Source organism: Zingiber officinale, chromosome 5A, assembly GCF_018446385.1.
Source record: "Zingiber officinale cultivar Zhangliang chromosome 5A, Zo_v1.1, whole genome shotgun sequence".
NCBI lineage: Eukaryota > Viridiplantae > Streptophyta > Magnoliopsida > Zingiberales > Zingiberaceae > Zingiber > Zingiber officinale.
Window position 1 is genome coordinate 556,730 of NC_055994.1, and position 15,401 is coordinate 572,130.

At 34.5% G+C, this 15,401-nt stretch overlaps 2 protein-coding genes and 2 non-coding genes across 4 annotated transcripts; all 4 read right to left on the bottom strand.

Moving 5' to 3' along the window:
- Window positions 1–1,523: 1,523 nt before the first annotated feature.
- On the bottom strand, window positions 1,524–9,840 carry LOC121979200 (probable LRR receptor-like serine/threonine-protein kinase At1g53430). Its single transcript, XM_042531138.1, has 24 exons — window positions 9,540–9,840; window positions 8,642–8,810; window positions 8,471–8,542; window positions 8,291–8,359; window positions 8,113–8,184; window positions 7,953–8,024; window positions 6,465–6,536; window positions 6,237–6,308; window positions 6,070–6,141; window positions 5,907–5,978; window positions 5,715–5,783; window positions 5,432–5,506; window positions 5,254–5,319; window positions 5,116–5,178; window positions 5,003–5,041; window positions 4,844–4,893; window positions 4,340–4,710; window positions 3,784–3,985; window positions 3,568–3,714; window positions 3,154–3,272; window positions 2,855–3,065; window positions 2,533–2,770; window positions 2,172–2,322; window positions 1,524–2,021 (listed from the first exon to the last, which is right to left on the bottom strand). Exons 1-24 carry the CDS (start codon window positions 9,676–9,678, stop codon window positions 1,674–1,676), a joined length of 3,030 nt encoding a protein of 1,009 aa, XP_042387072.1. The 5' UTR covers window positions 9,679–9,840; the 3' UTR covers window positions 1,524–1,673.
- Window positions 9,841–12,007: 2,167 nt separating this feature from the next.
- LOC121982559 lies at window positions 12,008–14,322 on the bottom strand. Its single transcript, XM_042535708.1, has 3 exons — window positions 14,015–14,322; window positions 13,446–13,556; window positions 12,008–13,276 (listed from the first exon to the last, which is right to left on the bottom strand). Exons 1-3 carry the CDS (start codon window positions 14,192–14,194, stop codon window positions 12,308–12,310), a joined length of 1,260 nt encoding a protein of 419 aa, XP_042391642.1. The 5' UTR covers window positions 14,195–14,322; the 3' UTR covers window positions 12,008–12,307.
- A 558-nt stretch (window positions 14,323–14,880) lies between these two features.
- On the bottom strand, window positions 14,881–14,953 carry TRNAV-UAC. Its single transcript has one exon. It is a non-coding gene; the product is annotated as a tRNA-Val (tRNA).
- Window positions 14,954–15,233: 280 nt separating this feature from the next.
- On the bottom strand, window positions 15,234–15,306 carry TRNAV-UAC. The gene has a single exon. It is a non-coding gene; the product is annotated as a tRNA-Val (tRNA).
- Between the last annotated feature and the right edge of the window lie 95 nt (window positions 15,307–15,401).

Consider the following 15,401-nt stretch of genomic DNA (forward strand, 5'->3'; position numbering starts at 1 on the left):
ACAAACATTCTTAGGTAACATCTCACCAAAGAAAAAATTCCTTATAATACGACGTAAATTAAGATTCAAACTTTAAATTTCTTTATTATTCATTAAAGGATTTAACTATTATACCATTGCTCCGGGGATAAATTAATCTTTTTCTATTATAGTAAAGATATCATTCTCTGATTAATTGGGCATCGGTTAGACGATAATTTAATTTCTAGGGTAGTAAAAAAGGTGAAATTCATCAGCTAATAGCTAATGATCCCACACGGATAGTCCTATAATCATGTATAAAAAAGTAAATTGATAAATTATAGTTGTCCAGTATAAAAAGAATTATTCATTCAACTTGACCGAGAGTCGACTCTTATCTATTATAATAAATTTATCTCATAGTAACCAACTCAATCGACTCTTATCATTATAATAAATAGTACTCAACTCAACCATAATTTAGTTCCCACGAGATGCCAAATTTGAGTTGCCGACGCTCGTCAATCTTTCAATTACCAAGCAGAGACACGCGACAGCTGTTTATTTTTATTTATTTTTTCCTTAAGCTTGTCACCATTCAGTATGAGAATTGACAGCAGACCAAGAAAATTAATCCACGTGGAATGTGGGGGGCATGTCAGAATAATAAGAGAGGCAATCATCATATGCTACCCTGTTGACTCAAGTCAGAGAAGAATAGAACCTGGTCAACTTTTGATTTTTTTGAACAAATAAATTGAGAAATTGTTTTTCTTTTTTTTTTTAAAAAAAAAAATGAATTAAGACCACTATTTCGTTGATACTCTACTGAGTTTTTTTCCCTCATAAAATGCCCTTAGAACTAACCCTTTTTTCCATCCTTTGAGCATGAAGATTTTGATATGACTAAGTAGTAGGGGTGATTATGGGTCGGGTTGATTTGGTTATTGGGGTAAAAAACTATCCGGCCCTACTAGATCAGACAATGTAATATCAGGACCTATATCCGGCCCTATATCCGGCGGTTCTTATGTATCAAATATCTGACGGGTTATTAGTTATTTGGATATCCGACCCTATATCTAATGAAATATAAAATATAAATATAAGTACAACAAAAAAAATAAAATATTTTAAAATGATAATAGACATTACTCATTATACGTTGTAGCAGCTAATCGAAAATAACTACTATAACATGTAGTAACTTATCGACAGTAGCTGCTACAACGTATAGCAGCTTATCAACAGTAGTTGTTACAAGTAGGGGTGATCGCGGATCGGGTTGATTCGGTTATTGGGATAAAAAATTATCCGGCCCCACTAGATCAGATAATGCAATATCATGACCCTACATTCAGCCCTATATCCGGCGGATTATTTTTTTTCGATTCGGTTCGGGTCGGTATAAGCGGGTTGGTCGGTTTGACGGATTGACTACTCACCCCTACTCAGTAGGATGAAATCTTTTCAACTTGCAATGGTTTGTATAATCAATAAGGTGACGTTTGGTTAAATGATGAGAATGACTATGAGTTTATCATTGATGTTGTCGGATATCATCCACCAAAAATTCACTTTTGTCTTAATTTTGTCCAAAAGAAATTCCCGAGTATGCTAAACAGTTCAATCTTGCCATAGCCAAGTACTTGTGGCAATAATGTTCAGAAACACAATTGTGAGCAAAACTCTCATTCCCCAGAGAAAATGACTCACTTGTCTGTGCAATGCAGGCTTGCAACAGATAGCAAACTGCTTTCTTCTGCCATCACAGTCTTCACAGACGCTTGACTGTGTAAGAAGACAGAGTTTCCGGGCACCACAATTGATCTGAAATCCATGCTGTTGTGGGGTTCCCATGCCACAAACAAGGATTCCATAGTCGCTTTGTGTTCGAGTATGCTCACCACATTCGACATGGTGGGTCGTCTAGTCGGAGTTGGGTTGGTGCAAGCGAGAGCTAAGTTCAACATCTGCAATGCCTCTTCCTTCGAGTACTCCGAACCCAATGCCGGGTCGACTAGTTCTAGCAGATTACCCTGCTCCAAGAGAACATAAGCCTGCACTTCGAGTAGATGGAACAGTTACAATCACTCAAATCACTAGCAAATAAAAAATGTTCAAAGAGATTGTTAAGGTTACTCGGGTAGCTTGCCTAGTTTATCGGTTGGCGAAAACGAAAACTCATTGAATTGATAAGATTTACTCACCCAGTCGAGAAGAAATGTGAAATCTTTCTTTTGCCAATAATTTGTGTTGCAGATTCCACTCACAGTTTCTAACATGACCACTCCGAAACTATACACATCCGCTTTGTCGGTCAGGTAACCTCTCATTGCATATTCAGGAGCCATGTAACCCCTATAGAACAATAATTGTCATACACAACTTATAAGCATACCTACTGACACTGACAGAAAAGAAAACTTCTTAATGATCATGAATTCCCACAACATCATCCCATTGATTCCACTGACTACTTTATGTTTTCATGTATATCACCAACTTGAGAGTGAGTTATATATACTTGAGGTTAATCGCGTCGTAAATACTGAAACAAAATTTTAGCACCTTGTTCCTGCTATTCTAGTGCTGATGTGAGAGTTCTCCTCTTCATCAAGCTTAGCCAACCCAAAATCTGATATTTTTGCATTGAAATTTTTATCAAGAAGAATATTGGTCGCTTTGATGTCTCTGTGAACGATCTTTAATCTGGATTCCTCGTGAAGATACGCTAATCCTCTTGCTATTCCGATACAGATACTGCACCTTGTCTGCCAATCAAGGCTTAGCCGAAATTGCTCAGGACCTATAAATAAATACCCATTTGCTGAGTAAGTTGTCTAGCATAACAATAGATAAGTGTGTAAACTTATGTAGTTACATAAACTACCAAATAGAGCACGAGCAAGACTATTGTTTTCCATGTACTCATATATTAGAAGTAACTGATCCCCTTCAATGCAACATCCATAGAGTTTCATGAGATTCGGGTGTTCTAGTGCAGATATCATGCCTATCTCGTTTACGAATTCACGGTTTCCTTGCTTTGACTTAGATGAGAGCTTTTTTACAGCAATTAGAGTTCCATCTGGCAGCATACCCTGGGAGTTATAGTTGTGCCAATGTTACATTGGAGAATTTTAAGGTTCAAGTAAAAGAAGTACAAAATGTATGATTTAGCAACAATACCTTGTAAACAGGACCAAATCCACCTTCGCCGAGCTTGTTTGCAATGTCAAAATTTTTTGTGGCAGCTTTGATTTGTTTGAAACTGAAGTATCCAGTTACCAATTCTAATCCTCTAAGTTCTGCATTGCAAATCAGTTTAATCACAAAGTTAAGTGGATGCTAAGATGCTATAACAATGGCCTTATTCAAATTTCCCTACAACTAATTTCCAAGAGTAAATGCAATTGAGATCATAATTTTACACCAATCAACCCAACACGAAATAGATGTGTCTTATAAGGATTATAAGACTACATTATCATGGATTTATTCTTTAAAGTTACAAGATCTGACACCCATAGAAATACATTATCAAACAAGAACATAAAAAAGAAAGGAAATGGCATCAAATAAGCATAACATTTTCCACATTACCATCATCATGTTTTCTTCTTCTTGACAAAAGCAGAATTAGTAGTACAATTAGGGATGCTACAATGCAGGCAGCAGCAGTAATGCCAAGAATAGCTCCGGTAGATAACTTATGTTGCGAAGCTTCTATACACAGATCAGGTGAGAAGTCTACAGAGGTAAAATTAGATCATTTGTCATTGGATCAGAGAGAACATAGAATGGATGTTGAAGACTCACTTGGTGTAATCGAAATGGCCGATATGAGAGGTCCATATACACTTGCATGAGGTATGGCATGTGTGCCTTTTCCACCCCATTGTAAGTGAATTTCCAAAGTGCCATCTATATTAACATGAGTATCATTGAAGACCTCAATTTTTTCTTTTCCAGTGCCATTAGCCTCTTTTGCAATGTTATAGTCTCTCAAAACCTTCTGACCCTGCATAGTTATAAATCAATATATATCTTCAACAAAAATTTATATTTTTAACTCATATGTTCAAGAAAAATTATATTCTACACTCTAGCTTGATGAACATAATCTAAATGAACTAGTAAGTTGTTAAAAAATAGTTGGATAGCAACCACATTAATGAGTTAATTTCAATTTGTAAACTTGGCTACATAGAAAATAGATTATGAAGAAAAATAATTTAGTAGACTTAACAACATAAGCATGAGAGCGATACAAAAGATGAAAAAATGCAATGCTGAAAAGTCTCAGTATCTCAGTTTGAAACAGAGAACTAGGCATCCAATTAATGGATGGATGTAGATAAGACAAAGCAATTACCTGTATGGACACATCAAATATCCTCTGTCCAACACTTGGGAATGTTTGATCATCAGGAAACATTATTTCAGCAAAGTGAAGCTTCACTGTGTAATTTCCTTCATGTAAACAGAGACCATAGTACTTAAGAGAGAGAGGACTGAGCCTAGCAGTCATGTATAACCTGGGATTATCCATGTGCAGTAATGAGGAATTTGTAGATGTAGCAATATACTTCTCGTCGCGATTGTCTAGAAAATCACCCGTAGAGCTGTATGCCCATTTGCCATTGTCACCAAAATAAGATGGGCCTAACCGGGTTATATCTTCTTCGTATACATTACCGTCAACAACTACTTTATTCCCTCCGCAATTGATGAATATGTTGCAATCTGCAATCATTATGAAAGTCACTTTTTTTTTGTGAAAAAAGCATGATTCTTTTATACACTGAATCTTCTTGGTGCATCATTATGCTTTAAAGGAGAATTAAAGGGAACCCTTTCAGCATGTAAGGGCACTAACTTCTTGCTTTATCAGTGCAGGGGTGATTTCGCCTAAAACATGGTGCGACTCTATAAAAGAAAACAAAAAAGAGATGCTACTTTTATTTCTAAATCAGTTGTTAAATAAAAATAAATAGGCAGTAATGCATCAAGAATAGTGAGAGAAAAATTAACTTACAAATTATTGCGAGTGGATGAATAACTAGCAAATAGATTCCTGCAATAAAAAATTAAGAGCTGTTGAACATGAGCAAGTTTCTTGTCAGTAGTAACAAATAAACCACAACTTACACATTTCCTTGTTGGCAGCTAGATGTGACAGGTAAGCCACTGAATTGGTTATAAGAAAGATCCCTGTTACATATGCAAGAATGAGATCATGTGTTTCAAACTTAACATAAATCTGGTGCTCTAGAAAGAGTTTCATACAAATTTTTATTACTCTCCAAGATCCAGTCTGGTATTTTCCCGCTTATCGAGTTGCTTGTAAGGTACCTACATGAAGACAGAACATATAATTTGCTAGCAACATCAAATGTAAATGCACTGAATGGTCCATGAAATAGATTTTTCTTTTTAAGAAAAGGCTTTATAGAAACACAATTACATGTAATTAATTGATTTTATGAGTGCTTGGTAGCTATCTGGTATTGGACCGCTCAAGTTGTTGAAGCTCACGTCTCTGAAATGAATCATAAAATTAATACTTTGAATGATACTAGACCAAACAGGAAAAAAAAAGTTTCCATGTATGAAAAGGAAACTGATAGCAGCACTTGCATCTTCAAATAAAGGATAAATTCTAAATTTCTCCTTTGTTTGAGCAATTGATTGATATGGAAAAGTATAAGAGAATAGAAATATAGAACTTCGCAAACATAGAAACTTACAAGGTTTTTATTGGTGTTTCTGCAATAAAATCAGGAAGGTGACCGGTCATAGACAAATTCCTAAGAACCCTGCACCGATTCAGCAATTTACATAGATGTCCACTAGGGAGTGAAACAAAAACAAAAAGGATGAAAACATAATATTATTATATTGGAACTTGGAAGGCTCAGCTGCAAAACTAGAGTGCTTACAGTCTTTGTATAAGTTTCATATTTTGTAGATCAGGAAACCTCTCAAGACCTCCTTTCAGATCAGAGACCCTCCTTAAAAAACAAATTAACCAGTTTGATAATAGTAGGAAGACAGAAATGTCAAGAAAACAAAAAGAAGGGAAACTAAGCATAAAACTCATACAACTGAAGGATTGATGCCAAATTTGAGAAGGTGGGAGGAAAAGGCCCCTCCATTAATGTTCCTTGCATATCCCTAATAGCAAATGGCTCAGAATTCAGGAAAACTACTAAAACCCCTGATGCTAGTAAAAATTGGAAGAACAAAGAGCCAAGAGTACAAGTCCTTACAGTCTGGTGAGTTGTGTCCAGTTTCCAATGAAGCTTGGAATCTTTCCAGATATTGGGTTCCCATCAATTATGCTGAAATCAAATTAGAAAACGTCAGTACAAATGAAATAGCTTAACCTCTTATTATGGCAATTAACAGATTTGGGTAGATGGACAGCTAAGCCACTGATATTTTGACAGGAACCATATATCACTCATTAACTAAGCAGACGAAAATAAATTACTCACAATTCTATTAGATTTGTCAATTTGCCAAGTGAATCTGGTAATGGCCCTGTTAGGTTGTTTGCAGAGAGATGCCTGACAGAAAACAGAAAGAAGCAAATAGATTGTAAAACCATTAATGACTGAAATATGTAGGAACTGGGAAAAATAACAATAGTTGCTTTTATTAGTTGATTAGTTGTCCTATTATTATATCATATCTAATATTCCAAACTCTCACTTAGAGTTCTTTGTACTGGCTCAGGTTGATAGCCTATAAAGCGTCTCGTATACCCACGTTCAAGTTTTGTTAGAAGCTCCCTATCTTCATATCAGTGAGTGAACATATTCTGTACAAGGAAGTGGTTTAAGGAACCTTACACTATTGTGATGGGCAAGGGTCGACTGTTGAGCATATCGACACTTTAGCTATGACAAATGGAGCTTGAAAAAAATCTAAAGGCAATGCAAAAGAAGTAGCAAGGGTAGGTTCGACCATATTTCTCCATATCAAAAACATTTGATCGTTAAGGGACCTATGTCAAATAAGAGAATTTGTCTGAGGAAATTGTGGGAGAGGCATGACAGCATATAAAGAGGAAAGGTCTTGGGCCTTGTGGAAGAAGGACATTCTATGCAAGGAAGTCATGAGAGAGGATGAGAAAGAGGTGTGTGTGTAAGGTGAAGGGGATAGATTGGAAGTGAGTGTGGGAATCAAAGAATGATGTGTGAATGTCAACCAGGTATGGCCTCATTGTTTCATTAGACTTCTATTTTTAGGTAAAGTTATCTAGGCTATTGGGTTCCATTTACATAGGTGGAAGGATAAGAGAGGGAGGGAGAGGGGAAGGGAAAGACTCACACATCTGCACATAATGTATGAATCACTTATGTACAAATTGTTGCCGTGCCCTCTCTATCTCCTTCTCATCCACAATAAGAAGATAGGACATCATCATCAATGAGTTTAAAAAGTTAGGCCTTCTGAAGACGTCCTAAGTTCCCTTCATGAGTTCACTTCTATCGTTCTTCTTCTAACAAATAGGTAGGAGAAACAACACAAATATTGGGAATGAACAATCCTCTCAAATCAATTGGTTCAAGTGGCTTAATTGTGAACAGAAGACCACTAGTAGAAGGCACTTGGTTGGGCCAAATTTTACATCGGTTCTACAAAAAAATTGAGAACCAACATGAAACTGCAACTAGAGGCTTTCTTCTAATTTTCCCCCGTAGTAAATCATCATCCGTATACTCAATCTCTAAATTAATCACATGATAACCGAATGGAGCAATCATAAAAATATGGGGAAAACCGCAAAACACTTCATGGTGTCTTTTTGAAATGTTAGATATCATCTCTCGATAGTTCTCAATACTTCTTTTTCTTTTTTTGTATTTGATTGAACATAGTCATGTGCCAAAGATGCACGCAATCCTTATTTTTACAAGGATGAATGTCTAATAAATCTCATACACCATTCACCAAAATATTGAGAGAGAAATGCTTACAATAAATTTAAGTTGATGAGGTTGCCAAGAGATGCGGGTATTGGGCCTTGTAGTTGGTTGCTATCCAAAGTACTGCAGCAAAATAAATCAACATAACATTAGAGAGTGTGAGAAGTAGCAACAGAGTTCTAGAGAAAAACAATTGAGCGAGGTGGAGCACAGTTCGATAAGTGTGGTGATGCTCCCTAGCTCCTCTGGAATTGTCCCTGACACGCGATTTCCAAGTAGTGATCTATAAAGAATGTTACATTCTTCATAATTTTTTTATTTGAATTTAATTTTTCCAAGGGTTAGAAACAGGAAAGATAGAAGAAGAGAGCAGTAAAATATATTATTACAATTTGGTCAGAGGAAGAGAGGCCCATGCACTTGGAATAGTTCCATTGAGATAGTTCCGTGATAGGTCTCTATTAAACAAACAACAAATTAACAATTTAATCAAAAACATGTCATTTCTATAGCCAATAAGAGAAGGACTCAAGCATTCAATCATATCCTATATCATATCTAGGACTTACAACACTTGCAAGGAGGTAAGGTTGGCAAACTCATCTGGCAGAACACCAGTCAAGTTCTGACCTTTCAGCTGACTAAAACATCAAATTGAGCATGCAAGAACGAGGTTAAGTTAGATGAGATGCATAGTGCATTAATAAAAGGCAGAGAAGTTGCAGGATAACAAGGTGTACATGCTAGTCACATGGAAAACACTCATAGAGGAGCTGCGGTTGCATGTGAGATTGCTCACAATGTGCTTAGAAGTACTTGGTTCTACCCATCCAGCACTTCCACTGCATGGGTCTACCGAGAAGTCCCACTCCTTTTTCAATTTTGAGGCTATTACCCTCAATGCACTAACTGTAAAACAAAACAATTTTATGTTTTATGTGTACACATCAATTTTATAAGAAACGCATTGGAAACAAAAGAAATTTCAAGAAAACGAAAAGACCTAACTAACTGTAATAGTTAAAACTTATCAGAACATATGCAGTTCATATTTATGGCACAGCAAAAATTGTCAAACTACTTGGAGTTTGAAGTGTTGTTGAATAGACAAATAAGACAAGAGTGATTGATTATTAACTAAAGGAGGAGAGACAATCTAACTAAATCATGCCATGTAATGTATCCCTACTTAGAAGACCAAAGGAGGAGGAATCCATTATGAGATTTTTGTTTTTCAAGAAAAAGAGCCACACAAAGTCAAGTTTTTTCTTACATGATTGTAACCCTATTTCCACTCGTTGATCATAAAAAAGACATTTTTGGTCACCGCGTAACTAATATAGCAAGTGTTCCTGCTGTGAAGGAGTAGAGAGAAGGCATTTAGAGGAAAGGGGGAAAAAGCACAGTACAGTGCCAGTCGGCAGAGAGCAATAGAACAATAACAAAAAAAATCCCATTTTTATATGTATTGTTAATTCGAACCTTCCAATTAATACTTCCTAAGATTGAAAATTAACTAGTTTTTGCAGACAATATACTTGCTGAAATGGTTTTTTTTTTCTCATAAAACAAGAAAATTATGCAGTCTGAGAGGTAGAAAACAGTAGAATTCAGATTAAAAAAGAACAGAATGAATACCTTCTCCTGGATCTAGTTGCTGGGCTTTGCATCCATGTTCTTGAATCAAGCTCAAGAACAGAAGCAGAGAGAGGATGATAAGATTGAACTCACTGCTCCGGCAGCCGCATGAAAACAATGTGAAAGATCTCTGCTTCATTACCGGGCTTTACTGAGTCCTCACATGGACTAAATCTTGGAAGAACTGGCAATTTTCTCCTCCTTAAGTAGGATTTAGAGCAGCATTCGAAGTTCCTAGTCTGAAAACTAGAAATCTTTTGCTATCTGCATGAACCCTCGAGTGATAAATAAAACCAGCAACTCATTTAATGTTGTCGGCTAGCAGCTGACATTGATATCTTGTGCCGCAACTTGAATTTTTCTTATTTTTAATTATTTTTCGGGTGATATTTTTTATCGTTCACCTCACCCACGAAATTGTTCAAATAAATATCGAACGTTTTCTTATTTACTAAAAAGAGTACCTTAATTTTAAAATGACAAAGTATTAAAAATAATGTTAGTTCTTTCTTACTCCTTTCGAGTTAATTTCCTAAATTCCCTTTCTCTCTGGTCATTTTTAATACATCCCCTCTCTTCAAATTAAAAAAAAAGTTTTATATTTTTCCATATCAATTCCATCATTAGACCTTATATAATTTCATATCAGATTCACAGTGGACTTGATATTTTTCCATATCAGACCTATTCTGGGTCTGATACAATATAAGTCTAGTGTGGATCTGATATTTTTCATATCAGGTCTAGTGTGGGTCTAACATTTTCTCACATCAAACCTAGCATATGTTTCATATTTTCTCACATCAGATCCAACGTGGGCATGATATTATACATATCAAGCCTAGTGTGGGTCTGATATTTGACCATATCAGATCCACACTCGACCTAATATTTTTCTATATCAGACCCACATTAAAAAATAACTTTTGGAGAGAGAGAATTTAGGAGATGGGTGGGAGGAATAGAAAGAAAATAACATTATTTTTGATATATTTTTAATAATTTTAAAATTAAAATATTTTTTGATAAATAAAGAAATATCATTGCTCCTTTTGATAAATAACATGATAAATATAGATAATGGTACAATATTCCACATTAAGTATCACCCTAAGATGATTGTTATATATTTTTTACAAAAGAAGTGAAAATTACTGTTTTAAAAATAACATTTAAAATTAATTACATACAAATAAAATAATTATGTATAAAATACTAGAAATAGAACTAACTAAAAATGAAAATTTTATTGAGCTAGAAGGCTTATTGACTTATAATTTCATAAAATCATCAACTATATATTCTTAGTAATATATTTTGACACCAAATATTTCGTTTAATTAATTAAAACAGAGCAAGGGCACGTGAAATTTAATTGACATCTAGATAACTCTTTGACTTGGATTGTTTAAAACATTTAAGACATTTCAAAAAAAATGGGTTGTCTTTGAGTTCAAAGAGGATCAACAAAACTCCTTTGACTTGAATTGTTAAAAAATAATACACGCTTGAAAATAACTCATTTTGGCTTTGAAAATTATCCTAAAGACTTTCTAGAATTTTGATGATAATATTTAAATTATTTTTTAAAAAAAAGAACTGAGTAACGAACACAAAGTGTTTGATGATTAAACAAAATTCAGGACTCAATATAACTCATTTTTTCAGCACTTTTTTTTTTAAAATTAAAAGCATTTATCAATACAGTTAGATCAAAATTCATTGATAATGTAAAGTATTTAATTTATTTATTGCATCAAATTAAAAATAAATAAAATATTATTTTAAAAAAGTTTTGACTTTTTTGAATATGTAAAAGGAATAGGTATTAGGCAAGTAATAATAATAAAAAAAAAGATTTTGAACATAAATTTTCATTATCCATTTATCATTTCCAAATATGATATTGATGTCAACATCTCAACCACCTCAATTATTAATAGGATAATTTTTCTAAAAAAATGCTTATAAAATAACTCAAAATTCTCATTTTGATATTAAAGAGCCTCTAGCTAACCCACTAAAATACATATGCCATCTTTCTAGGTCATTATTTGGATTTTGGATGGCCCACTCTTTCTATTAAAACAAAAAAAAAAAACTAAAAGAAATTTTGATATAAATGAAAACTTAGAGGTATTTTTTAAAAGACCAACAATTGGATACATCTACTACTAAGGACAATAACACTACACAATCAACTATAAATCAGTGTTGCATAATCAATAAAAACACTACATATCTTATACGTTTGTTTTTTTTTCTTTTTTTGGCCATTCATTTTTTAAGGAAAAAAAATGTTTAATTTAGTCCCATGAAGCTTCCTCGAAGTTGCAAATTTTGAATTACAAATCCTTGTCAATCTTTCATTTTCCAAGAAAGAGGCTAGGAATTGGTCGATGTAAACATCCAGGACAGCCTAAAACATTAATGTTAAGGTGACAACTTCACTTTTGGGCACCAAAGAATTTGTGAACTCTTATTTATTTAACAATAGAGAGATTGAACAGTTCTTCAATCATGATAAAAAGATCCAGGGTCTGCCGATTGGCAATGCAAGTAAAATTAATCATCACTAGTATCTGCACAAAGACTTGGTACAAGTCAGCTGATTCTCATAAGTCAGAATTGTGAGTTGGCTGCTTCTCTTGTGCTTGCTCTTTGCGTTTTTGAATGCAGTTGGCAGGATACGCTACAATGTTTCTCACATAGTGCTGAATGGAATGATGAAGATTGAACACCAACGAAAATTCTTTTAAGCAGTTGGATCATTTAGCTACTTCATCGAGCTTGTGAAGAAATCCTTCATTTTCTTCCTTTTGAAAGATAGAAGCATCGAAACTTAGATGATTTGAGGAAGCAGCCTCAAACTTAGTCCAGAGCTCTCTCTTGAGTGTGGTTTCGCCAAGCAGTTTCTCTTTTTGGGTACTCTCCAAATTGAAAGGAGTGGAAAATGAGAGTGAAACGTTGGGAGTTGTTGGAAGCGATTTTTCATCTGATGTTTCCAGCAGTTTACAAGTCTTTAGGGGTGATAAGAACCAATCAAGTGTCTCACAAACTTCCTTTCTTCTGTTAGCAAACCCAGGAAGAATCTGCCCGCCAAATAGATTTAGGTTATTGGTAATGGATCTGTTGGAATGTTCATCATCCAAGTCAACAAATAGCTCAGCAACATTGTTATTCTCAGGAAGCTCAGAAATCTCCACATCCGGATGTGACTCGATGATTGGATTAAGAAACCCAGAGCTCCTTGGTAAGCATGGAGTTGAAAGCTGAAGATCACTTGTTTCTCCGAAAGAGCAAGGCTCTGATAAGACAATTGGTGCTGGCTTTTCTTCCACTCTAGCGAGACAATGTTGAGCAGTAGCAGGGCTAAATGATGATGGAGGTAACTCATGAGGCTTTGGATGGGCTCTATCGAAGAATATCTTGAGCGCAGATTTGGATTGCCCTGGGAACTTTGAGGAGCATGTTCTGTTTTTGGGTAGTGGTGTGAGCAAAAATAGTTGTTTTCCGCAATCGACCATACAAGTGCCAGCACGCCAAGAGACTAGTGGTGAAGGTGAAACTGCAAGTTCAAGTTCAGTATCTGTTTTAGGTTGATTTCTTTCGATTTTGACAGCATCTTCATCTTCCATGTCACCAGAAACAGATTTAGTTTCTTTAGATTGAGTTAACTGATTTTGAGTAGCTGTCGGAGCAGTGTCAAGGGATTGTTGTAGTTTTGAGAGCCATGGCTGAATAAGATTTAGAAAAACAAAACCATACGTTATGATTCAAGAATGGCTCCTCCTCAATCCAATTTTAAAAATGTAGCGGGCATTATCAAAATAATAGTTTTCTACAAAACAAAACACCAACGAATGTAATACCAGAGATGCTTGATAGCTTAAAAAAATCAGTTACCTTCAAAGATGCATGCATATCTGATAACACATTCCGCAAGGAATCAATTTCTTGGTTTGCCTTGATGCCTTTTCCTTTATTCTCAATGGCTCGAGCAATTATTTCATCAATCTGCAAAAGAGCTAAAAAGTTAGTTAAAAGATTAGAAGCTAAAAAGTCGGTATAGAAGCTACAAACTTTCAAATGTTAATATATCAAATATTACATCAACAAACAGCAGCAACCATTATCTAACCGATCATCGTAATGATAATCCATTCAATACAATATAGAACAAATAAAGCCATTACAACAATTGAAAAACATTGTTCCTATCGTTATCAAATTATCAACTTTACTTCCAAAAAGCGTGCATGTACAAACCAATTTGAGACAAATTTAGTTTTCATAAATGGCTTAAAGTTCGTCGCTTCCTAAAAGTTTCCCTTTCTGGGAGAAAGCTGCATTCTTTATCAGACAAAATACACTAAGAACCCCCATAGAAGTATGACACAGAAGAGGCGAAAAACGCTAATTTTATTCCCCTTTTTTCCGAGATGGTGATAAATCTAGGGTTTACAGAGGCGAACCTGGGCGACGACACTGGCTAGATCGGAGCGCGCAAGGAGGAGGCGATCGACGCCACAGTCGTGCTCGTTCACTTCCTCGGACTTGTTGCTCTTCTTGCGTGACCGGAGGGTGTTGCGCCCGCGGTTCGATATGTCCCCGAGAGGTTTCCTCGCCGCCGATTTCCCGCGAATGCTCTTCATCGTCCCTCGTACCTCGGCCTTCTCCTTCCCAGCGAGTCGATCGAATCTAAGGGATGGGAATCTAGGGTTTCTTTCTCGGTGAACGACGACGAAGACCGACGAACAAGAACTCGCGAGACTTCCCAACGGATCTATTTTTAAGTTTGAAAAAAATGGGATATTTATAGATTTTTAAAAGCCTTTTAAAACTGAGCATATGGGCTGAACTGGGCCGGCCTAATATAAAATAAATTAATATTAATACACGTAGTTTACTAATATTCCTTATTCAATGCATGATTTGGATTATTAATATGATATTGCATAGGATTTTATTTCTTGAATAATCCAAATTGATTACCGATGCGATAAAAACTTCTCTGAAAGTTTAATTCAAATAAATTAACATAATTTAATGTTATATTTAATTTTCCTAAAATTGTGAAAGTCAATTTCACACTTTAAAATTTTTGTTACAAAAAATAGATAGCTAATAAAAATATTCGTTTTTTATAATATATATATATATATATATATATATATATTTGAGTAATTAATAAATGAGCAAATAGTTTCTTTTGCTTATTATTTGAATCATAATATTTTATAAAATTGGGGGCCTTTATAACTTGTTTAAAAAAAAAGAAAATAAAAAAGTTTCAAAAATAAAAATAAAAATAAAAATAAAAATAAAAATAAAAACTGAATGTTACTGCCCAGGATCGAACTGGGGACCTTTAGTGTGTAAGACTAACGTGATAACCACTACACCACAGTAACTGAGTGTTAATTTTTAAGGTTTCTAGTTATTTACAGATATTATAACCAGTACACTTTCTAAAACTGGAAATTTTGGTTACAAAAATAGATAGCCAAGAAAAATATACTTGTCTTTTTTAAAATATATATATATATATATATTTCTGAATAATTAATAAATGAGCAAATAGTTTCTTTGGCTTTTTATTTGAATCATAATATTTTAAAAATTAGGAAGGAGGTTTCTTTTATAAATTTTTTAAAATAAAAGAAAATAAGAAAGTTTCAAAAACAAATCTAATGTTACTGCCCAGCATCGAACTGGGGACCTTTAGTGTGTAAGACTAACGTGATAACCACTACACCACAGTAACCACGTTTCAATTCTTCAGGTTTTAAGTTATTTAACAACATTATAATATATTATTATGAAAGAATATATTTAAAAAATTATTAAAATATCATCTCA